The following is a 27,705-nucleotide window of genomic DNA, read 5'->3' as shown; positions in this document are numbered from 1 at the left end:
CCGCAAGATGTTATAATTGGGGCATTCGGTCAACAAATGCCTTACTGTTAGAGGTACTAAACAGTTGTCACAATACGGTTGGTGTTGGCCCTTCAGCAGAAACTCATGTGTCAACCGAGTGTGACCAATACGGAGACGACAAATAGACGTCTCCCATTTTCGGGGCATCATATTATACCTCCAAGGAGATATGTCATTTGTTACCTCCCTCATTTTATTGCCATCTTGACTATCCCATTGCTGTTGCCATTTACTGCAAACCAATTTCTTGATGTCAGGTAAGAAATCATTACAGGGAATGGGCTACCTTCTTGGCAGCAACTCGGATGCAGCCTCCTTAGCCAGTGAATCTGCCTTCTCATTCCCGGACACACCTACATGTGCTGGAACCCAACAAAATTGAACTGTTATACCTCTCCGTCCAATAAGGAAAAGCCATTCTAAAATCTTTAAAACTAGAGGGTTATTAGAATTAAAAACTTCCATAGCTTGAAGGACACTCCTTGCATCACTAAAAATTGTAAAATTACCCTCCTTCTCCAACGCTATTTTCTCAATAGCAGTTAATATGCCATACAGTTCGGCAGTAAATATGGAAGCGGTCAGAGGAAGTGCACCTCTACAATTAAAACCATTACTATGTACTCCAAATCCAATGCCAGCATCAGATTTGGAGCCATCAGTATAGATAAAAGTTGATCCTCTATGTTCTTTAACATGTTCATTAAAAAGAGACCTGGCTTCTATGTCTGACATATTCTTCTTATCTCCAATAAAATATTTACAAAAAGATATCTCTGGTAACTTCCATGGAGGCGTTGATGATACCTTGAATGGAAGTACCTTATTTCTAATAATATCCAGACTATTTAATAATCGTTTCACCCAAAAGCCATAAGGTTGAGGAGATTTTGGGTGCAACTCAAAGTATGATGCTTGTCTTACAAGGCTTGCAGTCTGAAAGGCTAGAGAGTTAGGGAGTCTTTGCAATCTAAACCAATACCGAAGAATGGAAGACATTCGGTAAAGGTCTAGAGGTAACTCTCCAGCATCAACAAGGAGACTTGGGATAGGCGAGGTTTTAAAAGCTCCAGTAGACAATCTAATACCTGCATGATGTATCGAATCTAATATTTTTAACCGGCTTGGGGTGGCTGAAGAATATACCTCACAACCATAACTAATTTTGGAAAAAATCAAGGCCTTGTATAATTTTAAAATAGTATTGCGGTCTGCCCCCCACAATGTATGGGACAATACTTTTAAGATATTCAGAGCTTCAACACATTTAGCTTTTAGCGCTTTTAGGTGAGAAACCCATGTAAGTCTACAGTCAAATATCAAACCTAAAAATTTGGTTTCCAATACACATGGTATCCGTTGACCTTTAATATATATATCCGGGTCTGGATGTACTCCCCGGATACGACAAAAATGGACAATGGTAGTTTTACTTGTCGAGAACTTAAATCCATTCAGGTCAGCCCACTGGATAATTTTATCAATAGAGTGTTGGATTTTTCTCTCAACCATTGCCATTCTAGTGCCAGCAAATGATATTGAGAGATCATCCACAAATAACGTTGAGAGAACATCCTGGGGAATGGCTGAGGATATCCCATTAATTGCTAGTACAAAAAGGGTTACACTCAGCACACTACCCTGAGGAACTCCTCCTTCCTGGCACTTACTCTCTGATAGAGTTTCCCCCACTCTCACTTGAAAAACTCTACGTGAAAGAAATGCCTGAATAAATAGTGGCAGCTCTCCTCTCAATCCCAATTCATGAATGTTTTTAAGAATACCATATCTCCATGTGGTATCATATGCCTTTTCAAGGTCAAAAAATACTGTAACATGGTGCTGTTTGGAAGCAAAGGCTTCACAAATAGATGACTCAAGTCGTATCAACACATCAGTCGTTGAGTGCATTTTTCGGAATCCACATTGAATCGGTGATAAAATACCTTTCTTTTCAAGGTACCATATCAGTCTTACATTGACCATCTTCTCCATGATTTTACATAAACAAGATGTCAATGCAATAGGACGATAGTTTGCTGCTAAAAACTTGTCTTTACCGGGTTTTAAAAAGGCTAAAATAATGGCTAGTTCCCTAACACTTGGGTAACTATGATCATGCCATATTCTATTAATAATGCTTAAAATAAATAGCTTTGTATTAAAATGGACATGTTTAATCATTGCATATGGAATTCCATCGGGTCCAGGGGCTGTATCGTTGCAATGAGCAAGTGCGGAATCAAATTCTCTTTCAGTGAAAGGAGAATTATACGACTCTTCCCTTCTTGTTGCAAAATTTAAAATTTTCTTTTCTTCAGTGCTCCTATACTGGTGACCAGGGGCTCCTTCACACTTGCTGGATACATTTGAAAAATGATTAGCCAGGGCATTGCTAACTTCATTTGCTTCAGTTACATACTGGCCATTCACCTTCAACACTGGTGGTGGGTTGGGGGTGAATTTGCCAGCTATCTTTTTTACTTTCCTCCACACAGAAGATGGTGGTGTTCTACTGTTAATGGAGGAAACAAAAGACATCCATGACTGGCGCCTTGCTTCTTTCATGGCACGACGGAACTGTGCTCTACATTTCTTGTAAATAGTTAAATTCTCATCAGTTCTGCGTCTACGCAATCGTGTTAGAGATCTTCTTGTGGCTCTGTGGAGTGCAGTTAGTTCTGAAGACCACCACGGGACTGGTCGTCGTTTGAATAACCCTGTTGTTTTGGGAATTGAATTGACTCCTGCTGTATGAAGAGTTCCATTCAGTAGGTCTATGGCATCATCAACACTTTCAAACTGTTCTGCTCTCCTTTCGATTTCGCTTAGCTCGGAAAATTTAACCCAGTCTGCCTTGTCTAGATTCCAACGTGGCGATCTTTGCAAAGGCGGACCCTTGTTGGTGTTTATAATGATTGGTGCATGATCACTAGTATTCCAATCATCTAATGTCCTCCAATCAAAATCAAGAAGGCAGTTAGAGCTTGCAATTGAAAGGTCAATGCATGACAAAGTACCTGTCTGAACATGGAAGTGTGTGGGCTCTCCTGTATTAAGGAGTCCCACATCCTCATTCTCCACAATTGATGAGATAATATTGCCCCTTGTGTTGGCCAAAACATCACCCCATAAAGGATGTCTACCATTCATATCTCCCAGTAAGAGAAAAGGTTGAGGGAGTTGTTGAATGACCTCTGCTAAATCATCATATAAAATATTATCATTTGGAGGTAAGTACTGAGAGCATATTGTATATTTTCTCCCTATATCAATTTGTACAACAACTGCCTGCAGGGTTGTACGTATAGACATGGGTATTTGGGGAACATCTCGACGAATGTACACGAGACTTCCGCCATGGCTCCCTGCTTGTTGATTATATGGTGTTCTATAGCTAACATACTCTCGAGGACTAGGAGTGTTAGAATCAAGCATACTTTCCTGTTGACATACAATTATGGGGGACTGCTCGTGAATTAGGAGCTTAAGTTCTTCATATTTCGCCCTCAAACCCTGACAGTTCCATTGCAAAATGGAGGAAAAAACTATGGTTTATTTTTTGGAAGAGCTTTTAGATGAAGTCTTCCCATTAGCAATTTTTTATCTAATGCTATTTCCTGGTGGTTTTATTAGAGAGGGTCTTGATAAATATGGTTTTTTGTTTGTGCTTTTCTTGTTGTCCTTCTGATCCAATTGTTGAGGGGGATGGTGGACCTCAACTTGAATTTCTGATTTATTTAAATTGTCTTCTGGGTGATCAGAAACATCAACAGACAAAACATCATATTTATTTGATGTCATGACTAAATTTCTTATGGAAGGGGGTGAGAGAGATGGAGGTCTCTCTCTTTTCCTATTTGTAGGTGGTGAGGATCTACCAGGTTTTTGCACCTTCCCTACCACAGGTGCACCTGCCAACTTTGTTTCGGGTGGAACCTCCATCAAATCAGGCAAGGACATGGCCTGAGAGAGGTTAGTACTATTGCAGGTAATGGGGGATGAAGTTTGTATAGAAGTGGGCAGTGTCGCAGTTTTAATACACCGTGGCAAAGCCTTGGAAGGCAATATGCTTACCTTGTCACGTAAAACTTTACTATCATTAGATGATGTATTTCTTTTCTTGGAATTACTGGCAGCACTATGTGGGTTCGATGACTCCTGTGGTATATTTTCTCTTGGTTTCAGTGCCTTTGCATAGCTGTTTGGTTTTTTCAGTAGTCTTTTGGCATGTCCTACACTTATGTGTTCTACACTGGATTTGTTGAGGGCTGCTTCTTCAAACTTATAAATCTCACAGCTCCTGTCAGTTGACTTATGGTTTGAATTGCAATTCAAACAGCTGGGCTCAAGTGTACACTCTCCATGATAAGGACTGGCACAGATGCTACACATTTTTTCATTTTTACAAACTTTAGAAGGATGTCCAAATTTGAAACATTTGAAGCATTGTAAGGGCTTTTGTTTAAAAGGTCGAACTTTTATTCTTTCATTTTCAATATCGATGTGGAAAGGCACATCAGCATCCTGGAAAGTAAGGATAATCATTGACGTCCCAGGAATCTTATGCACTTTCCACACTGTTAATGGGCACATGGCTAGTATTTCCTCTTCTGTAAATTCATACAGATCTTTATTGAAGACTACTCCCCTTCCGTAACTAAAGTTTAGGTGGGGTTTGACATCTAACATATCCTCATCACTGCTTGTCATAAGGTTAGACAGTAATACTGATTGCGTGTATGATTTTGCATGGATTAGGAAGCTATTTTTCCCAAAGCGAGATATATTACCTGGTGCAATGGTTCCTACCTTTTTCTGAATTAGTTTGCTAATTTTAAAATAATTCCCATTACTCCCTTTAGGCTCAGCAACAAGCCCCATTGGTGGTTTTGGCTTTCTTTGGGGGAGCATAGTTAAATCGATATCTTTCTCAAACCAGTCAGCAGGTCTATATACATCCAAACTGTTTGGTATCTTATCACATAGGGCACCCATGACATTTAAGTTATTCATTTTGATATCATTGATGTTACATATTGCGTTGAATGCTTCTTCATGATTGTTATAAGTTATCCATGAATGCCATTTTTCATTTTCAAGTTTCATTCTAATTTCTTTTATCACTCCATAGCATCTAAATGCTTTATATATCATATCATAATCAGTATTTATTGGAATTTGGGTAACATGAAGGATTCGGAGTTTCCGTTTGTTACTCGACTTAATTGGGTTTAAAACATGAGTAGAGGGGTCCTTTTTTGTTCCTAGGTTGTCAACAGAATTTTCCTTAATTGAATTAGCAGAGGTCGTCAACAGTGCCGGGGGAGAGTCAGCGTATCCAGGGGATGGGGGTTCGTTACTTAAAGAATCCATTAGACGAGTGAGAGAGAGAGAGAGAAAAGGGTTAGTTTGATGTACCTGCTCGAGAATGTTAGGCCATCACACATCAGAAAGGAAATTTGCACTCTCCACTATCGTCACAATGAGAGTATACCTCCCAGATGGTCCACTCCATACCCTACCCGAAGGATAGCATCAAAACAGATATAGAGGCACAGGTGTAAGCTGAACCCGCCTGTTAGGACTGAGACCAAGAAATTATGGAATCATCCTCCCCATATCTGTAATGACGGGCTTCCGGCCCAAAGCCAAGAGTCCTACCCCAAGCATCGGATCCCCCTGGATTCCGAAGACCCAACACTTGAGAATAGTTCCGCCAAAAAGGTCCAAACCATCTTCGGGATGGCTGAAATCATCCAATACTCTCACATATAGCTTTGAGTGCAAACACCTCCCAACCGTGACACCTCCTCCCACTCATCAAAGCAGGCAGTAATAAAGGATGTATGAACATCCCCGCCGGGGCTACAATAGATGTAGAAACATCCAAGCCATAGGAAAAAAAAAAAAAAATATATATATATGTACATAATATATACACATATAATGAGGGAAATTTTTCTCATAGAGTTTGGAAAGCAAGACGAAAGAAAGTTCATGAAGTTAGGATAAGGTCGAAGTAATATTGAGAAAAAGAAAAAGGTGAAAGAGAGAAATTTAGATTCGAACTGGGGGAGCAATTTCCCCAAGTTCGAGAGCCCTCTTGCCCGTCACCAATTTTCAGCACAGGAATGAAATGCCGTGCTGAAGCTCAATGACTTCATAAAGGCATTCTCTCATTAAGAGGGACTTAAGGCTGAGCGATAGCATTTCACCGCCAAGACTGAGAGGCGCATTTCTTCCCGCAAATACACGAGGAACTCCGCTATTATTGGAATAGTAGCATCGAGTGGAGAGATACCCCTTCCACGACAACAACCACTGAAGACTTTCCACTTTGCCTGGTAGACAGATGCGGATGATTTTCACAGATGTCCAGACATCCTAATCGCAACTTGTTGCAAAAATCATCTCTCAGCGAGGAGATGCTGGATAGTCTCCAGGTGTGAAGCTACGGCTTTGTGGAAGATGTTAGCATGTGGTTGTCTGAGTAGATCGTGTCGCGGAGGGAGTTCTCTCGGAAGTTCCATTAGGAGTTGCAGAAGGTCCGGAAACCATTCCGCATGATGCCATAGCGGAGCTATGAGGGTCATTGAAAGATTGACCGATATTCTGGTCCTGTTGAGCACCCTCCTCATCAGACAGAACGGGGGAAAGGCGTACACGTCGATGTTGTCCCACCGTTGTTGGAAGGCATCTTGCCAGAGAGCCTTGGGATCCGGGACTGGGACGCAGTATAGCGGAAGCTTGAAGTTCAGCGCTGTCGCGAACAGATCCACAGTTGGGGAACCCCACAAAGTCAGGACTGGGTTGGCTACTAGACGATCCAAAGACCACTCGGTACTCACTATCTGAGACGCTCTGCTCAGATTGTCGGCGAGCACATTCCTCTTGCCCGGAATGAAACGTGCCGATAGTGGAATCGAGTGGACTTCGGTTCATCTCAGTATCTCTAATGCAAGATGGGATAGCTGCTTAGAAAAGGTACCTCCTTGCTTGTTGATGTAAGCCACTACTGTGGTGGTGTCGCTCATCACCACCACAGAGTGACCCACCAGGTATTGTTGGAACTGTTGAAGGGCCAAAAAAACAGTCTTCATCACTAGAATATTTATATGGAGGCACTTTTCTGATTCTGACCACAGGCCTGAGGTCCAGTGGTGCAGAATGTGGGCCCCCACCCTTTCTTTGAGGCGTCCGAAAACAGCATCAAATCCGGGGGGAGGACGAGAAGATCCACTCCTCTTCGTAGGTTCTCGTCTGTCACTCACCACAGGAGGACAGTCAGTTCCGCATGTCCCATAGGGATCATGACGTCCGGGGAATTGTAACCTTGATTTCACCGGGACTTGAGTCGCCACTGGAGGGATCTCATCCTGAGGCGACCGTTGGGAACTAGACGAGCCAAAGATGAGAGGTGACCGAGGAGACTTAACCGCGATTGGGCTGGAAGCTCTTCTCGTCTGAGAAAAGGGCTTGCGACCTTCCTCAGCCTTGCTATCCTATCGTCTGATGGGAAGGCTTTGTGGAGATTGGTGTCTATAATCATGCCTAGGTATACCAGTCTTTGAGTGGGAAGCAGAGAGGACTTCTCGAGATTTACCATGATCCCCAGATCTTGGCAAAGTCCCAGAAGTTTGTCTCGGTGTTGAAGAAGGGATGACTCCGAGTCTGCTAGGATCAGCCAGTCGTCCAGATAACGGAGGAGACGGATGCCGATCCTGTGTGCCCACGACGATATTACGGTGAAAACACTGGTGAAAACCTGTGGTGCTGTGGAGAGACCGAAACACAACACCTTGAACTGGTACTCCTTGTTGTCTAGGCTGAATCTTAAGTACTTCCTTGAAGACGGATGGACTGGGATCTGGAAGTACGCGTCCTCCAGATCCAGTGTACACATGAAGTCTTGCGGTATCACTGCAAGTCTGACCATATCTGCGGTCTCCATGCCGAACGGAGTTTGCTTGACAAACTTGTTCAGAGCCGAGAGGTCGATGACTGGTCTCCAGCCTCCAGACGCCTTCTTTACAAGAAAGAGTTGACTGAAGAAGCCTGGGGACCCGTGAATGACCTCTTGGAGAGCGCCCTTCTTCAACATGGTCTGGACTTTGGCCCAAAGGGCCTGCCCCTTTGCTGATACCATGGCAAGGGAGCTCAATGACACTAGATTCGTCGTCAGGGGAGGTAATTCGTCGTCAGGGGAGGTAATTCGTCGTCAGGGGAGGTAGAGATGTTGTGTACGGGACAAGATATCCTTGACTGATTATGGAAATCGTCCAGGAATCGGCCCCGAGTTGCTGCCACCTGTCTGCGCAAATTTGTAGGCATCCCCCACTGGTGGACATGCAGGGGGACTGCCAATCCTCGCGTTTGCAGCCTCGGCTGCTCCCTCTAGGATTCTTCCCTCCCCTGGAGGACTTCTTGCCTTTCCTGTCTTTGACAGGAAAGGGCTTAGACACCACTGTCTTCGCTGCCGTTGTCGGTTTCGTGGTCTTGGTAGGACCGGGCTGCTGGGGTACTGGAGGCTTATAGGGCTTGGATGTCAAAGCCCTATGTAGGAGGGAATCTTGGTGGGACTTCCTCCACCTCTCAGCAGCATGCTCCACGTCTTTAGGATCAAACAGGTTCGTTCCCTCTACGGAAGAATGTCTGAGCCTGCTTATCTCGGTGCTAGGGACCTTCTGATGGAACTTCTCAGCCACCACATCCCGACATTTCAGGATGGTGTTCGCCCACAAGTTCGAGACTTGGTGGGCCAGAAACTCGATCATGCGAGTGCCTGAGAGTAGAAAGGTCTCCATAGCTTTACTGGTACGTTCTTTAGAGAAATCCTCCGAACATATCAGGGTACCTAAGGTCCCTAACCAGATATCCAGCCATGAAGTGGTCTGCATAACACACTTCGCAACCTTCTCCTGATTAAGGATCTCAGTCGCTGAGAATGAGACCTGCCGGTTGGAGTCTCTCTCAAGAGAGAGACCCCTGGTAAGCTCTTCCAAAGAATGGTGAAGGGGAAGAGCTAAACAAGGCTCCTCTAAGATCTCGAAGTACCTCCTCTGCTGTACACGAGGAGGTGGGAGAAGCTTGTTACCAGCACTGGATCGGCTGGAGGAGGCTAGCTCAGAGAGCTGGACCGCGATCTTGTCCCTGGTACTCTTAACCCCTTGAGACCAGGGCAAAGCCGCACTGGCCTTAGATGGTTTTTGAGTCCCAAATACTCGGTCCAAGACCGTGTCTTTGCCCTCTCGAGGGGGAATCTCGGGGTCAGCAAACCCATTGAGAAATCTCATAAGGGTCAGAACCTGCCAAAATGCATGTTCTGACTCCTGCAGCTCTCCTCCGGATGGACTAGCAGCAAAGTCTCTTGTCAGCAAAGGCTCTTCTTGGGGAGACTCGCAGACGTTCTTCGAGTACAGGCTGGCTCCGTTCCAAGTCTTGACGAGGATTTTGATACTGTTTTGGAGTCCTTCGACTCACTCCTGGGAGGGATGCAGGACTCCAACAACGACGGAGGTAGGCTCTTCTCCGCCCCTACCCGAGAAGACTTTTCAGCGCGAGGTGGGGTTTCTCTCATTGGTGCGATGGGGGAACGTCTCACCTCACGCGACTCTCCTGAGGACGGGTAATCCTCGTCCGAAAGGGAGGGAAAAAAAGTCTGGGGGGGGGCCTGCCTCGAAGGCTTAGGAGGAAACAGCTTAGTCCTCGGAGATGTCACCGCGTCCGAAACTCCTCTTTTTCTCTTCAAGGGAGTAGACGCAGCCAAGGATTTGTGGCCCAATTCAGAGAGAACAGGCTTGAAAGCCTGCAAAACCGCTCTGGTTAGTGCCCCAAACCAAGGCTGCTGGTTGACGGCTGCAATGTCAGACACTCCCTCTCGAGGGACAGGGATCGACTGATACCTGGGAGGAGTTTCCATAGGGAGGTTCGCCTGTAAGGAAAAAGAAGAAGAAATGTCCGATGGCGACTTTGCCGTGCGTTGTCCTGCAGCCTCGCACACGGGAGGGTATTGACGATCGTGCGGGGAAGCGCGCTCGCGCGATGGGGAATACCCGGGGTTGGGCGCGGGAGACTGCTGATGCGCGCGCGAGGGCGATGGCGCGTAGAAGCGTGCGCAGGAGACATCGGAGAGTGTGCAGGAGGCTGATTGTGCGCTCGCGGGTGCGCAGGATCAGGATGAAGGGCCTGTGGGAGTGCTAGCGAGAGATCATGCGCCCCAGAAGATGTCGTCGGGCGCGCGCGCAGTGGAGATATCCCTTATGTGCGGGCGCGCAGCCGGAACCTGTGGTCGTTGGCGCGCCTCTTGTGGGCGCACGTCAGGCTGGCAGTGTGTAACTACTGTAGGAGATGGGCATGGGCGCGTGTAGGTGAACGCGCGCGATTGCACGCTGGCGAAGGATGGAGCGCAGGAGAAAGCAGGCGGCGCGTTGGCAAGCGCTGGCGCGTGGGCGAGCACTGACGAGTAGGAGAAGTCTTAGACTTCTCTACCGCACCAAGAACCGAAAATCGTGGGCACACAGGAAATCGTTGGTGCGTTGGAGAGCGCTGGCGCGTTGGTGAACGCTGACGCAAAGGAGAGCGCTAACGCCCATGTCACGCAGAAGGTTGAAGGCGCGCAGTGGCGCGCTGGCGAGTAGGTGAGCGCTGGTGCGCTATCTCAGGAACAGCAGCAGCAGGTGAGCGCTGGCGCGCTATCTCAGGAACCTCAATGAGGTCAGGAGATCGTTGGCGTGCATGCTTAGCATGGCGCATAAGGGACGTGTGCGCTAGATGACGCGTACGCCCTTGTTGCCCCGAAGGGACTGGTGCCTGACTTTTAAAGACAGGTTTAGTTGGCGCATAAAACGCATCAGCTGCCAGGAACGGCGACAGCAGGTCAGCAGGTCTGTCGGGTGGAAGGGCGACGTGTCCTTTGTAAGGACAACCTTCCACCGAAGGGGATCGCGAACGATCTGCAGAGAGGTCCAGGGTCGTAGCAGAAACAGTCAGTGCTCGATGACGAGGCTCCTGTGCGGCAGACTGCAACGACGATGATGAACCGAAGAGGCGCCTCCTCACCGACTTATAAGGTGGAGGAAGGCCTCTCAGGCGAAGAGGAAGGCAAGCTTTGCAAAGTATACGCCCTCTGGGGGCCGTTGGATCAGCAATCTGACCTTCAGCAGTCCTCCGAAGAGGAGTCTCTGTGTGTGAACTCCCCCGAGGGGGAGAATCACCGGCAGGAGAGACTGTTGGACTTAGCTTCTCCCTCGTAGGTTGAGCAGGAACAGGAGAAACTAAGCTGCGGCGTGAGAAGATGCAGAGGTATTAGGAGATACCGCATTGGATACCTCTGACACCACAACGTCGACAATAGACAGAGGATCAATCTCTGCCAAAGTCGGCGATTGCTTGACAGCAGCACCCAATCGGATGATGTCAATCAGAGCTTCCTTGGAGGACGAACCCTCGAGCCCCAAGGAAGACCAAAGCTGGAATAAATTGGTTACATTCAATTCAACATTTAAATCCTCCCCCGGGGGAAGAGGTGGAGCTGCCTCGCTAGGGGAGGCAGCGCCATCTCTCGAACCCCGAGATCGGTAAACAGAACCACGGTCTATGCTACCACTCGACGGTCTCTTGAAAGAAACCGATCGAGTGGGAGCTTCGGAGGAGGTTTGGGCAACGGAAGAAGAGTCCTTGGGATTTTCTCCTTTCAAAGAAATCTTCGAAGGAGAAATATTCCGCCTGGACTTCTTCTTACGTCGCCGAGAAAACCTCTCCTACTGGGAGGTAGACCACTCCCTGCACTCACCACACTTATTACCACTATCACACCGTTGGCCCCTACAGTAAGGACAAAGGGTGTGAGGGTCCGTCTCGACCGCCAACAAATGTACCACAAGGGCGGTCGGGTAATCCAGGACATTTGCGCATGTTCGCAGAGGCCAACTTCACACTCAAACCTGTAGGAGAGGAAGCAAAAAGACATTAATGGCTGTCAGAGAGTCGAGGGTGAGAGCGGACATGTCCGACTACCACCCGAGCCGAGAGCAAAGTGAGCTCAAGCACAGGTGTGTGTGTGTGTGTGTGTGTGGGGAGGGGTAGCAAGCTACCCTCCCTACCTCCCGCTAACTAGCGGTGGGGTAGTAAAACCTCGTTAAAATTCTAATGGCTCGTCATTTCAGCTACGCCGAAAGTAATAACCCCTATTAAATAGCGTGGTTTGTATGTCAGTTATGGAACAAACCTCTATTAACAAAGTTACAAATTTTAATAGAGGTTTCCACCAATAGTCTATGGGTCTCAAAATAGTACATTTGCAAAGATCAATTCGATTATGCAAGCTCCAATGTTCTAACTAATTTTGTACTGTTCTATAATAAAACCCAAGTAAAATTGTAGAATGGTACAATAAACAGTTTGTAGAAAATAAGAGTTTAGAATGTATTTTGTGGTGTTTTGAACTTTTTTTATAATGATTCCTGTCGGAAATCCATAGTTTTTAAGTTATGGTTGGTTGACTAATATAACTGAAAAGCTTTGGCTTTGCGCTAGGTAGCGTCTATCAAAATCATTTGAAACACCTTAAAATATAGTATACTGTACTTGTCTAATTGTGTGATATTTAAATGAACTTTTTAAAACTTTGTTTCTGCCAGTCATCATCATAAAAAAACTAATCGTAATAAAGAAAAATTACCATAATCAAAACAGAGTAAAAATAATGAAACGGTGTCAAAACACTGTACCTTTTGTTTTCCAGGACTTCCAGACTCATAGAAACCAAATTTTTCTATCCCTTTTCTATGAAGTCATTAGTAGCAGTCTTTATTGTACATACCAAACTTCAGAAATCGAAAATAGTTTTATTGCTTCTATGTATGCAGATACATATCGTGCATGCTCTCCAGAAGTTTCAGCCAATTATCTTTACAAATAATGAAGATATATCGGTCTTTAAATGATGACATCATCCTTACTGCATCGTTTGCATGACTGAGTTTGACAGAATCGTCTTTGAGCGTATTTTTGCATATACTGTATATAATGATTTTTTCACTTATGTTTCGAAATCTCGTACGTCTGGCAGAAATGGAAGGCATTGGTACAGGGTAGGTGAACGAAAACTATGAGCTACGAGAATAGCGGCCAGTTTCCAAAGACGTATAAAGATTTTAATGCATGTGTTTGTTTACTTGCAGTTCGGATGTACATTGTGTTTACACAACGTCCTCGGGAACTTTATAGTAAGGCCAATGTTACCTAAGGTCATAAAAAGAACAAAAAGTAAGCAGAGAGCAAGAAAAAAGAACCAAGAGGAAAGGGAAACATGAGTACGAGTACTAAACTGAGACATGCTAACTAAAACTCTGGCCACAATGAGAGGCTGCTGGCAACTCATTACACCCTTATGGGTTTAAATACCTCGTTTAGGGTGCGTTTATGTAGGAATAAACAATAAAAGTACAAAGTAAGGTTATCATAATAATGTTTTCTTGATTTCTCCAAGAAAAGAAGCGAAAATATGTTGCAAATCTTTGGGAGCTCATAACTCAAAAACACACTTATTCACACTTAGATACATTTTTCTCATTTATTGTTCAATTTTAGAGAGAAATATCATTGTAAAGAGGAATGAAAATCCCACAATTTTGTGTACCAGAATCTTTATTTTCCTTTTTCTTTTTTTTTTTTTAAAGAATATTTTACGAAGAAAATTGAGAAAATATTCATTACAAAAAGGAAAATAAAAATAAAAATCTGTCACACAGAATTATTAGATTTATAAAGAAGTTTTGATGGTATGATTTTCAAAACAATTTGTGTCATATTAGGGGAGAAAAATGTATCTAAATTTTTTTTTTAAATCATGATTTTTGCCGATATATCAAAAAGTTTTAGATCAAATGACTTGAAATTTTTATATGAAGAAGGTATCATATACAGTAGGTCTAAAACATAATTATATAGAAATTGTGTATTTTGAATAATTAGAAAAAAAAATTCATGGTATGGTGGACGGTCCCCTCAATTTAGCTAATGATTTATTGATTTTTGTTCTGCAATATGCTCGCTCCGCTCGCAATTTAACATAACCTTCTCGTAAGCAGAACATGTTTCGTAATGTGCTTTGGCCCTGTAGGTTAGTAATTTTGGCATTAGCTATCAATTACACAAAATGGGTGAATATACGGTAAAATTATAATACACGAAATTACATTTCCAAGAAAAAAAAACTTTTTCTTCAGTAAATAATGTGCTTTCAACGAATTTGACCTATATTTCCACAGCAAATAAACCGTTCTCCCGCTATCACCTCCCCATTCTCGACTGACACAGTTGGGAACCTGGGACTTTGGGAGGGCAGAAACGGGAAAAAACGAAATTATTTAACACTTTAGAGAATTGTAAAAGGTTACAGAACATAAAAAATCCCCCTAACCTAACCTAGTGGTTCCAAGATCACAGACCTAGTGAGGGGCAACCCCCAGGATCCCTCTATCCCAGTTCACAAACTTACCCAAGACACAGCCCTAGTCGAGGGCAAGACCCCCCAGAACCCCTACTCAAGTCACAAACTCAAAGCTCTTCTAGGAGAAGGACACTCCAAAATCACACCATTGTTCTCTAGTCTTGGGTAGTACCATAGCCTCTGTAATATGGTCTTCCACTGTCTTGGGTTAGAGTTCTCTTGCTTGAGGGTACTCTTGGGCACACTATTCTATCTAATTTCTATTCCTCTTGTTTTGTTAAAAGTTTTTATAGTTTATATAGGAAATATTTATTTTAAGGTTGTTATTGTTCTTAAAATATTTTATTTTTCTTTGTTTCCTTTCCTCACTAGGCTATTTTCCCTGTTGGAGCCCCTGGGCTTATAGCATCCTGCTTTTCTAACTAAGGTTGTAGCTTAACAAGTAATAATAATAATAATTATGATTGACACCATCTTTTTATCTCTTAGTAATCTTTACAGTAGAGTTTCAGTAGAAAATGTGCTGGTCTTCACTAAAATCTAACTAAGAATCACTTTTATAAAATTATTCACTACACTAGGAGTACTGTAATACCATGAAACATAGCTATAGCATCCATATACTGTAGTCATAATGGCAGCCCTTCCACTTTGTCAAGTTGGGCTCCATAATGCACAACCACAACAAAAAGTAACTACGAAGGAACTGGGGACTCTTCCTAAGAAAATGGGGCGTGTCGCATAAGTGCCTAAGTCACACTCAAACATACTAACATGCCCAAATATGATTAACTTCGTCATAAGGTAGGGAAAGGTGGGAGGAGGAGCTGCTTACAAATGAATGAACAGAATTAATTCCATTAGAAGACAGAAAGGGGAAGGGGTAAAATTATAGAAAAACACAGGACAACATTTATACTAGGAAAAACTGCTTTTCCTACAGCAAATAGTGTGCTTTCAACAAATCTGACCTTTATTTCCACTGAGAATAAGCCGTTCTACCGTTATGGACAACCCTCTTCCTAACAGACACAGGTGGGAACCTAGGACTTTGGGTGTGCAAAAACAGGACAAAATGTGATTATGTAAAACACTTTCGAGATTTGTAAAATGCCACCTAACCTAACCTAGTAGTTCCCAAGTCACAGACATAGCCCCCGGACTCCCCAAGGTCACACACAGAGTATTTACATTATGATGAAATAAATCACAAATAAATCCTTACATTATGATAAAGTAAATCACAAATAAATCCTTACATTATGATAAGGTAAATCACAAATAAATCCTTAAATTAGGATAAAGTAAATCACAAATAACTTCTTGCCTTATGATTGACACCTACGTCACTTTCTGTCTTGGCAATCTTTATAGAAGCATTGCAGTAGAAAACGTGCTAATCTTTCCTATAAGCTAAGTCAAAATTGCACTTTGGACATTTTAACCTTTGAGAGATAATACAATAAGCTTTTAAAAAATTATTCACTAAAGCAAGAGTACCATGAAACTTGGTTATAGCATAGAATAAACAAAAGAGCAGCCATTGCACTTTACTTTGAGTTCCATAAAGCACATTCGACATGTAACATAGCTACAAAGAAACTGAAGCATTGTATTAATAAATTTTGCCCTATGTTTTTCTATAACAACACCAAATTTTGGAGATGTCTTTGTGATGGTGGTGGAACTCAAACTGATGAGGAGGATGGAAAAAATTGTTGATGTAGAACAACATCCGGGAACTTGCGAATAAATATTTGGAAGCCCATAATTGGTTAGAAAAAAAAAAATTATTACATAGGATAAACGAAGAGCTCGCAAAAGCAAGTGCAACCAATGCATGCGCAATAACTTGCCATCAGTCTCCCAAGTGTAAACAATGGACAGAGTGAGGAACAGACTTCACATTTTAATTGACCTATAACCAAGTTATTATGCCCCAGCCCATATTAAACATATAGAGAAAAATACCAAACTAGCCAGCACTTGTCCATTTCTTAAAACGAATTTCAGTTTCTTTAGTAATTAAAATATCATATATTAACCTTAAAGGTATTTTGTTGTCTCTTATTACATATTTGTGCCAATAATGTATTGATAAGCATTTTTTTTGCACGTGTTTCACCAGACAAAATATTAACAACAACAAAAGCGCTGGGTGGGATTCTATCGAAATATTACCTTTGTAACCGGTAGGCTACACTTACAGTTACATACATCAAAAATATTCACATGAATAAAAGTAAACGTCACCTGGGTAAAGTCGAGGTCTACCCTTATACAGTATAATATTCAAGAGCAAAGCATAATCTGGTAAGTAAAGTCACTAAACTATCTCTATTTGTTATCGGGTATTGCAGCCTAACCTACCTCAGTTGTAGCATATAAGACACTTAAATATATTGCAAAAATATGCATCAGCCAAATCAATGCTGGCCATCATGACACTATTAACTACAAAATTATTACAAAAACTTGCCTAACCTATGACATGTAAATGTCAACATTGGAATCTAGACTGAACAATAATCACCATTACTTACCACATTCAGTTGTCAAACTTCGTCTTTATTCTTCCTTGTCCAATTCTTATTTCCGTTTCCATCATGTAATAAAGGTAATGACATCTCAATCAAGCTTAATTTACAGAATCCAAGATGTGACACATTAATTCACATGTAGGTAATAAATGACATTCGAAAACTTCAAACGTAACTTAAATTATGCAAGGCACACTAGCAGTCAAATGATCAAATACGTTAGAAACATTCGGTTAAGCAAAGTCCAAAACGAACAACATTAACACTACACAGTGAAGCCAACGTTGAACTGTTTTGCTTTAATCTACCTAGTCGAGTCAGTGTAGCGTAATTTTATGTCTGAAGAAACTACCGATAATAAAAACGTTAACTACGTGGTTATGTAGTTTGGACCAAGAAAATTACTCGTAATTGTTCGATTAGTTTGTTGTTAATGCGTTGTCTTTTGGCATGATACGGACGAATGAATGTAATATTTTTTTTCGGTATTTTCACTATTTCTTCACTATCCATTCCTTACAGCACATAAGGTTATGTAATCTATGGTTTTTATCCAGCAAGAAATGATGTTTCATTTATCATATTCGGCGCCTACGTCTACATGTCTATTCGCACCTAAAACTGACTGGAAAGGATACTTTGTCGAACAATAATGTAATAGATTTTGTTGCATCAATAGTCTTCTATTATTATTATTATTATTATTACTATCCAAGCTACAACCCTAATTGGAAAAGCAAGATGCTATAAGCCCAGGGGCTCCAATAGGGAAAAATAGCCCAGTGAGGAAAGGAAATAAGGAAATAAATAACTGAAGAGAACAAATTAACAATAAATCATTCTAAAAAAGGTAATATCAAAAGAGATATATCATATATAAACTATTAACAACGTCAACAACAAATATGTCATATATAAACTATAAAAAGACTCATGTCCGCCTGGTCAACAAAAAAGCATTTGCTCCAACTTTGAACTTTTGAAGTTCTACTGATTCAACAACCCGATTAGGAAGATCATTCCACAACTTGGTAACAGCTGGAATAAAACTTCTAGAGTACTGCGTAGTATTGAGTCTTGTGATGGAGAAGGCCTGGCTATATGCTAAAAAGACGAGATGGTAATGTAAAGAAGAAGACTTGGTGAAGAATTCATCATTGGCGAAAGGTAAACAACAGTTGATGGTTTCATTCCAAGTCAAAGCGTTAATAAAATACAACAAGGCTATTTTAACAAGGTGCAAAAAAATACTCAATTCACCATTAGCGAAATGAAGGTGTTGGTGCTTACCTCAGACTACTCAGCACAAGACGTAAAGAACATTGGATTAATTCAGACATATTTAAACATATTTTGCAAATTTGCTTGCTTGCTTTTAGATTGCCAAGCAAAACGCAAAACACGTGAACAGACTGGCGTAAGTCTCTTTTTATAGTTTATATACGAAATATTCGTTTTAATGTTGTATATAACTGTTCTTAAGATATTTCATTCAAATGGTTCTTTACTTCTCATATACTTTATTTCATTATTTATTTTCCTCATCATCATCATCTCACGCATATTGACGCAAAGGGCCTCGGTTAGATTTCGCCAGTCGTTTATATATTGAGTTTTAAATTCAATACTTCATTCATCATCTCCTACTTCACGCTTCATATCTTCAGCCATGTAGACCTGGGACTTCCAACTCTTTAGTCCCCTGTGAAGCCCAGGTGAACGTTTGGTGAACTAATATGTCTTGGGAGTACGATGAGCATGGCCAAACTCTCCATCTACCCCTCATCATGATCTCATCCACATATGGCATTCGAGTAATCTCTCTTATAGTTTCATTTCTAATCTTGTCCTGCCATTTAACTCCCAAAATCCTTCTGAGGGTTTCGTTCTCAAATCTACTAAATCTGTTCGAGATTGTTTCATTGTCATACCATGACTCATGTCCATAGAGTAACACCGATCTTACTAAACTTATGTGTAGTCTGAATTTTACATGTAATTTCAGGCGATTTGATTTCCAAATTTTACTTAACCTATCCGTTGTCTAATTTGCTTTTTTTTCAATCTTTCACCAAACTATAATTCTAAAGACCCTGTATTGTAGATCATAGTTCCTAAATACTTAAATGATTCTACCTCATTAATCTTTTCTCCTTCCAATGATATTTCATCTTCCATTGCATACTCTGTTTTCATCGTCTCTGTCTATCTTCTGTTGATCTTCGACCTAACCTCGTGTGATATTTCATGCATCCTGATAAGCAAACATTGCAAATCCTGTGGTATTCTGCTAACAAGGACAGCATCATCATCATACACTCTATGTCTTCTAAATTCCTATCACCAATCCAGTCCAATCCTTCTACACCATCTCTGACTGTTCTACGCATTACAAAATCCATGAGGAGAATAAACAACATAGGTGACAACACATTCCCTTGGAGTACTCCGCTGTTCACTGGAAATTCATTTGATAAGACTCCATTAAAATTAACTTTGCACTTAGTTATGCTCATGAACAGACTTAATCAAATTTACATATTTGAGAGGAATTCCATAATAACACAGGATGTACAACATGTCTCAAAAGGAAAATTTGGTCAGTGCAACTTCTACCTTTTCTAAATCCTGCTTATTCACCTCTCATCTTTTCATCAATCTTTCTCTCCAGTCTCTTTGGAATAAGCCTAATAAACATTTTCATAACAATTAACGTAAGTGTTATGCCTCTGTAATTATTGCAATCAGTTAGGTCTCCTTTTTTTGCTATTCTCACCAACACTCCTAACTCCCATTCATCAGGTTTTGCCTTTTCATGCCACATTCTACAAAATAATGTTGTAAGTAGTCTGGGAGTCACTTCATTTTCGGCCAGTATCATCTCGGCAGTAATTCTATCGTACCCCGGAGTTTTCCATCTTAGTTTTTTAAGATAGCTTCGAATTCAAAAACACTAAATTCATTCATGGGAACGTCAAGCACTTCGTCAGCTTCAGGTATATCAATCAAATTATTCCCTTCATATCTAAATACATCACTAAAGTGTTCCATCCAACGTTTTCTTTCTTCATCTTCTGTTGTTAGGTCTCCTTTTTTTGCTATTCTCACCAACACTCCTAACTCCCATTCATCAGGTTTTGCCTTTTCATGCCACATTCTACAAAATAATGTTGTAAGTAGTCTGGGAGTCACTTCATTTTCGGCCAGTATCATCTCGGCAGTAATTCTATCGTACCCCGGAGTTTTCCATCTTAGTTTTTTAAGATAGCTTCGAATTCAAAAACACTAAATTCATTCATGGGAACGTCAAGCACTTCGTCAGCTTCAGGTATATCAATCAAATTATTCCCTTCATATCTAAATACATCACTAAAGTGTTCCATCCAACGTTTTCTTTCTTCATCTTCTGTTGCTATAACAGAACCATCTCTCTTTTTGATGGGTATATGCTTCTTCTTCTTTGCCCCAGTCGAGATTTCATTAATAATTCTATGAGCAATTCTTACACCATAGCCACTTCCTGAATTCATAGCACATTCAGCCTCATCTGCTTTACTGTCTAAATATTCTCTCCAGTCATTCAAGGCTTTTCTTTTGACTTCATTATTAATACTGGAATACTTAGTAAGCTCTACCTTGTAAGTTTCATTTCTTCCTCGAAAACTTTCAACAACCAAATTCTGTGTTTGTCTCATTTTTATAGTATCTCAAGTATCATCCGATATCCAAGGCTTTCTTCTTGTAACTGCATGCCCCAAGACTTCACTGCCAAACGACTGATATATGTTCTCAATATCACACCATTTTTCATTAATTGTCTGTTCTTCGTATCTTAGTCTCTGAGCCTGCAAATCGATTCCTACATTCAATTGCAAATGTTTCTCTGTGCTCTTCTTCTAAAAGCTTAGTTGTATCAAACCTAGGTTTTCTATTTTTCTTTCTGTTGGGTGCTTTCAGTTTTAATTTCAGTGTGGCAATGAGGAGCTGGTGATCACTACCATTATCTGCACCTCTATAGCATCTTACATTTCTCAGAGTCTTCCTTCTCTCTTTATTAATGGCAATGTGATCAATCTGATTTTTGTAATTGCCACATGGTGAAGTCAATGTATACTTGTGGATGTTCTCTTATTGAAAAAGAGTACCTCCCATGACAAGATTGTTTGATGAACAGAAACTTATGAAATGTGCTCCATTTCCTTTTGCAACTTCGCCAAGACCCTCAACTCTCATCACATCCTCTATACATTGATTATTTCTTCCAACTTTAACATTGAAGTCGCCAATCACAATTTTCATATCTCTCTCAGGGATCTCATCTATTACCCTCTGCAGTTCTTCATAGTATTCATCATTCCTTTCTTTAGGGGAATCATTTGTTGGGACATAGCAAACTATAATACTCATATTTCACTGCTCTGATTTGAACTTTGCTAGTAATAATCTATTATTTACAGCTCTCCACTCGGTTAATACCTTCTCTGTCTTTGGTGTCATCATCATTCCTACCCCTTCTCTTCCAACTCCATCTAAACTTCCTGAGTACCTACCTACCTACATACATACATACATTATATATATATATATATATATATATATATATATATATATATATATATATATATATATATATATATATATATATATATATATTGCCTTGGTCTGAAGTTTCCTTACCAATCACCTTACAACGTGTCAACGTGTTTCACTTAGGGCCAAGATATCCAAACTGTATCTCATAAATTCACTCTTCACTTGCTGTAACTTCCCAATCTGATTCATGGTTCTAACATTCCAATTACCTATTTTAAATTTTTCTTTAGTAGTTATAAACCGGGAGATTCTTAGCACCCCGCTACGCCCGGGACTGGGGGCCATTTTGTCATCTTCTCTTTCTATGATTGACAAAATCGAAAGAGGATTCATTGGTTAGATTCATCAAAAGATAGCCAGTTTCTTGTAATGCTCAGTGCATATCTAAGGCAAGTTACCCCTGCCCGTACAAACGAATTCTAGTAAAATCAACCGTAGGCATCAGGAGTAAAATCCGAAGAGACAGTTTGTCTTTCGCTTTAAACACAATCCACCAACCTGCTGCCAGTGACTTTATCGAGATTTAGGGGGGCATTTACCCCTCATCCAAAGCTCTCATTACTCCATCAAGTTGCAGTTCCTTTTACACGAGTATAGCCGTTGGCAAAACATTGATTGCAAAGATATACCGCCTAGCACGGTAATACCTTATAGCACTGGGGTATTTTTCCCTGATGGAGCCTTGAGGACATATAGGATCCAGCTCTCCCAACTAGGGTTGTAGCGTAGCTACTACTACTACTACTACTACTACTACTACTACTACTACTACTAATAATAATAATAATAATAATAATAATAATAATAATAATAATACATCATTTACAAGATAAAGAATGAATAACTGAATGGTTGTAATATTGGTATATATGCAAGATGTAGGAAGTGACGAGATCAGATGTAACAAGTTGGAATTGGTTATTTATTTTTTCTAAATCTACTCTTATGAGCGCCCTCGTGTGCCAACGCTTATTCCAAATGCATGAAGACGAAGTCAAAAAAGAGAACAAAAAATATTAAAGAGAATGAGGGTCTGAGCGCTCACCGAACAATGCGTCTCTGAATTCATTCGCGAATGTTGATTTTCATTAAACTTTTACCCGATTTTAAATCCCTATCCATTTTTAAAGTTTTTTTTTTTTTCGATTTGAATAATTCTTCATTAATTTCGCTTTATTCCTTCATCTTCCCTCCCATCCCTCTCTTTCCCCCCCACCGTTTCTCTCTCTCTCTCTCTCTCTCTCTCTCTCTCTCTCTCTCTCTCTCTCTCTCTCCACCTACTCATTCTCGTAATTTTTTCTTTTCTTATATTTTTGAGTTCCTGTTTATGAATAGGAGGCGATAACAAACGCCGAGGGGGAGGGGGGTGTTTACTCCTTCCACCCCCTTCCCTACCCAAATCATACCCCTGCCCCCCTCCCCCTCCCCCCTCTCCGTTGTCTTTCGGCTCCTTATTGACTTTAATTACACTGAGTAAATTTTTACCATCCTTCCTTTAATAGCCTAATTAAAAAATTTGCATAGGCAAACATTTAATTGTAGAACAATGTTTAATGAGAAAATAGCAATGTCTGGCCGGTTTATTTTCCCGCCCAAACTCCCGTTTTTCCGAGGATTTCCACTTCGACTATCTGGCCCTAATCATTCTGTTATAACAGCTATGTAAGCTTCACTCTAGGCTAAGAAACCACACTTTTTGGAATAGATATTTTCTTTAGTAAATCTATTGGGAATTCCGGGTTCTAGGTTAGGTATTCTCCTCAAAATATCCATACCAAAAGGGAATAGGTCTATGGTCAATTTTCTTAAATGAGGTGCATTTGCATCGACTCGCAGCGGTGCCCTTTTCGCTCGGAAAAGTGTCCTGCAATCTGATTGGATAGAATTATCTTGTCCAACCAATCAGCAATCAGGAAACTTTTCCGAGCGAAAAGGGCACCTCGGCGAGACGGTGCAAATCTGCCTCACTAAAAAATAATTGACTATACTGCTTTCACGTGGTGCGCTGTAGGGGTTAATTTTAGGGTCCTTGTAATGTCTATTCGGTGCCTATCTGTATCCATGTTTTAGCATTCTACTTTACCTCTGTTAATGTTTTCTTTTTCCCAATCTTGCTGTCTGGTCGGTCCTAACACCTGGTTAATCTTAAAATTTCAATATACCCTTTTTATTGGTCCTCCTTCAAAGCAACCATTTTTTGGCCTTCTACTTAATCTTTGTCGCCACTTTCTTTTTCCCCATCTTGCTGTCTCCCCGGTCTTAACACCTGGTTAATCTTAAATTTTCAATATACCCTTTTTTTTGGTCCCCTTTCAAAGCACCCATTTTTTGGCCTTCTACTTAATCTTTGTCGCCACTTTCTTTTTCCCCATCTTGCTGTCTCCCCGGTCTTAACACCTGGTTAATCTTAAATTTTCAATATACCCTTTTTTTTGGTCCCCTTTCAAAGCACCCACATTTGGCCTTCTACTTAATCTTTGTCGCCACTTTCTTTTTCCCCATCGTGCTGTCTCCCCGGTCTTAACACCTGGTTAATCTTAAATTTTCAATATACCCTTTTTTTTGGTCCCCTTTCAAAGCACCCACATTTGGCCTTCTACTTAATCTTTGTCGCCACTTTCTTTTTCCCCATCTTGCTGTCTCCCCGGTCTTAACACCTGGTTAATCTTAAATTTTCAATATACCCTTTTTTTTGGTCCCCTTTCAAAGCACCCACATTTGGCCTTCTACTGAATCTTTGTCGCCACTTTCTTTTTCCCCATCTTGCTGTCTCCCCGGTCTTAACACCTGGTTAATCTTAAATTTTCAATATACCCTTTTTTTTGGTCCCCTTTCAAAGCACCCACATTTGGCCTTCTACTTAATCTTTGTCGCCACTTTCTTTTTTCCCATCTTGCTGTATCCCCGGTCTTAACACCTGGTTAATCTTAAATTTTCAATATACCCTTTTTTTTGGTCCCCTTTCAAAGCACCCATTTTTTGGCCTTCTACTGAATCTTTGTCGCCACTTTCTTTTTCCCCATCTTGCTGTCTCCCCGGTCCTAACATCGGGTTAATCTTAATTTTCAATACCTACCCTTTCTATGGGCCTCCTTCAAAGCACACATTTTTTGGCCTTCTACTTAATCTTTGTCGCCACTTTCTTTTTCCCAATCTTGCTGTCTCCCCGGTCCTAACACCAGGTTAATCTTAAAATTTCAATATAAACTTTCTATTGGTCCTCCTTCAAAGCACCCATATTTGGCCTTCTACTTAATCTTTGCCGCCATTTTCTTTTTTCCCATCCTGCTCTGTCTACCTGGTCCTATCACCGGGCAAATCTTAATTTTCAATATACCCTTTCTATGGGCCTCCTTCAATGCCCCGCCGACCAAAACCTGCCGAATCAATTGCCGTTCACTAAGCAAGAGCCTGTGCCACCATAAAGAATTCCTCCCCCAGCCAATAAAAAATTGCCACAGACGAATAAGACGAAATCTAAAAAAAAAAAAAAAAAAAAAAAAAAAAAAAAAAAAAAAAAAAAAAAAGACTAGAATTTAGGAATCATTGCCAATAAGCGAAAAATATAGCAAACGGCAAAATCAACTCCCTGTGGAGGTGGAGAACTTGAATGGAAAAAAAATTATTTTGCCAGATACGTGAATGATTTCGTCTAATATTTCATCAATTAAGGATCTATAAAGATTAAGATATATAAAAATGAACACAATGTTGATATAAATCTGCGAAGATTACGGATTAATCATGGTATTAAAAAATCACGGATCAAGTAAAGATAAGCCCTCCTGAATTGGAGCAAGTAAAGATGAGCACTCCCAAATGGGATCAAGCAGGCATATTGTTATGGTTTCCCCTTTAAACACATACTATTTTGATGTTTTATTAGTGAAAAAATATATTAATGTCATTAAAATATAAGAAATGTTAAAATCATAGATTATATTTTGTGAAGTATACAATTGAATATAAAATAATAATAATAAAAAAAAAAACATTATAATCTGATGCCGAGTCCTGTAATCATGCACAAAAAAATTTATTAAAATAATATTGTCTTGCAATAGTGTTACAAAACCTATGTTAGGAGTGCTTTCCTTTAAGACTTTCTGAGGTATATCATACTATAAAGCAAGATGTTACCTCCTAAGCCACTAAGCAGTGGTTTAAAAATCTATTAGAGGAAACAGTCCATCAGAGGAGCAAAAGTTATATTCTCAAATGAGAAGAGCAAATAATTCATTTAAGCAACTCGTTAATCAAGTAAGTGTTGAACTATTAAAAAAATCTGTCAAAACAACATAGATAATTATCCCGAATAGAAAAAACAACTCGTTAAAGCAATTAATAGAAAGATTAATTTACACAAAATTAGGAGAGAAAAGAAAAGCACTCCCGACTTTGAGCAAGTAAAGAAAAGCACTCCCGACTTTGAGCAAGAAAAGATAGGCAAGATAAGGACTCCCGACTTTGAGCAAGTAAAGATAAGCACTTCCGACTTTGAGCAAGTAAAGAAAAGTACTTCCGACTTTGAGCAAGTAAAGATAGGCAAGATAAGCACTCCTGACTTTGAGCAAGTAAAGATAAGCACTTCCGACTTTGAGCAAGTAAAGAAAAGTACTCCCGACTTTGAGCAAGTAAAGATAGGCAAGATAAGCACTCTCGACTTTGAGCAAGTAAAGATAGGCAAGATAAGCACTCCCACCTTTGAGCAAGTAAAGAAAAGGACTCCCGACTTTGAGCAAATAAAGATAAGTACTCCTGAATTTGAGCAAGTAAAGAAAAGCACTTCCGACTTTGAGCAAGTAAAGATAGGCAAGATAAGCACTCCCGACTTTGAGCAAGTAAACATAAGCACTCCCGACTTTGAGCAAGTAAAGAAAAGTACTTCTGACTTTGAGCAAGTAAAGATAGGCAAGATAAGTACTCCCGATTTTGAGCAAGTAATAAAAAAGCACTCCCGACTTTGAGCAAGTAAAGATAGGCAAGATAAGCACTCCCGATTTTGAGCAAGTAAAGAAAAGCACTCCCAACTTTGAGCAAATAAAGAAAAGCACTTCCGACTTTGAGCAAGTAAAGATAGGCAAGATAAGCATTCCCGATTTTGAGCAAGTAAAGAAAAGCACTCCCGACTTTTAGCAAGTAAAGAAAAGTACTTCAGACTTTGAGCAAGTAAAGATAGGCAAGATAAGTACTCCCAACTTTGAGCAAGTAAAGAAAAGCACTTCCGGCTTTGAGCAAGTAAAGATAGGCAAGATAAACACTCCCGACTTTGAGCAAGTAAAGATAAGCACTCCTGAATTTGAGCAAGTAAAGAAAAGCATTTCCGACTTTGAGCAAGTTAAGATAGGCCAGATAAGCACTCCCAACTTTGAGCAAGTAAAGAAAAGCACTCCCGACTTTGAGCAAGTAAAGATAGGCAAGATAAGCACTCCCGACTTTGAGCAAGTAAAGATAAGCACTCCTGAATTTGAGCAAGTAAAGGAAAGTACTTCCGACTTTGAGCAAGTAAAGATAGGCAAGATAAGCACTCCCAACTTTGAGCAAGTAAAGAAAAGCACTCCCGACTTTGAGCAAGTAAAGATAGACAAGATAAGCACTCCCGACTTTGAGCAAGTAAAGATAGGCAAGATAAGCACTCCCGACTTTGAGCAGGTAAAGATAGGCAAGATAAGCACTCCCGACTTTGAGCAAGTAAAGAAAAGCACTCCCGACTTTGAGCAAGTAAAGATAGGCAAGATAAGCACTGCCGACTTTGAGCAAGTAAAGAAAAGCACTCCCGACTTTGAGCAAGTAAAGATAGGCAAGATAAGCACTGCCGACTTTGAGCAAGTAAAGATAGGCAAGATAAGCACTCCCGACTTTGAGCAAGTAAAGAAAAGCACTCCCGACTTTGAGCAAGTAAAGATAGGCAAGATAAGCACTCCCGACTTTGAGCAAGTAAAGAAAAGCACTCCCGACTTTGAGCAAGTAAAGATAGGCAAGATAAGCACTCCCGACTTTGAGCAAGTAAAGATAAGCACTCCTGAATTTGAGCAAGTAAAGAAAAGCACTTCCGACTTTGAGCAAGTAAAGATAGGCAAGATAAGGACTCCCGAC

General features: G+C 40.8%; 1 protein-coding gene across 1 annotated transcript in view; it reads left to right on the top strand.

Annotated features, from left to right (window-relative positions):
- The window catches only part of LOC137657367 (uncharacterized), a 46,649-nt gene that overhangs the window by 8,239 nt on the left and 10,705 nt on the right, over nt 1–27,705 (top strand). Inside the window, exons 2-3 of the mRNA XM_068391702.1 lie at nt 25,982–26,549; nt 26,746–27,705. The exon at nt 26,746–27,705 is cut by the window's right edge and continues 435 nt beyond it. Coding sequence (XP_068247803.1) covers nt 25,982–26,549; nt 26,746–27,705 — 1,528 coding nt within the window. The remainder of the gene's footprint in view (nt 1–25,981; nt 26,550–26,745) is intronic.

The sequence above is a fragment of the Palaemon carinicauda genome, chromosome 18, assembly GCF_036898095.1.
Source record: "Palaemon carinicauda isolate YSFRI2023 chromosome 18, ASM3689809v2, whole genome shotgun sequence".
Classification (NCBI taxonomy): domain Eukaryota; kingdom Metazoa; phylum Arthropoda; class Malacostraca; order Decapoda; family Palaemonidae; genus Palaemon; species Palaemon carinicauda.
Note: the sequence above shows the minus strand (reverse complement) of the source record. Positions and strands in the feature narration are given on the sequence as shown.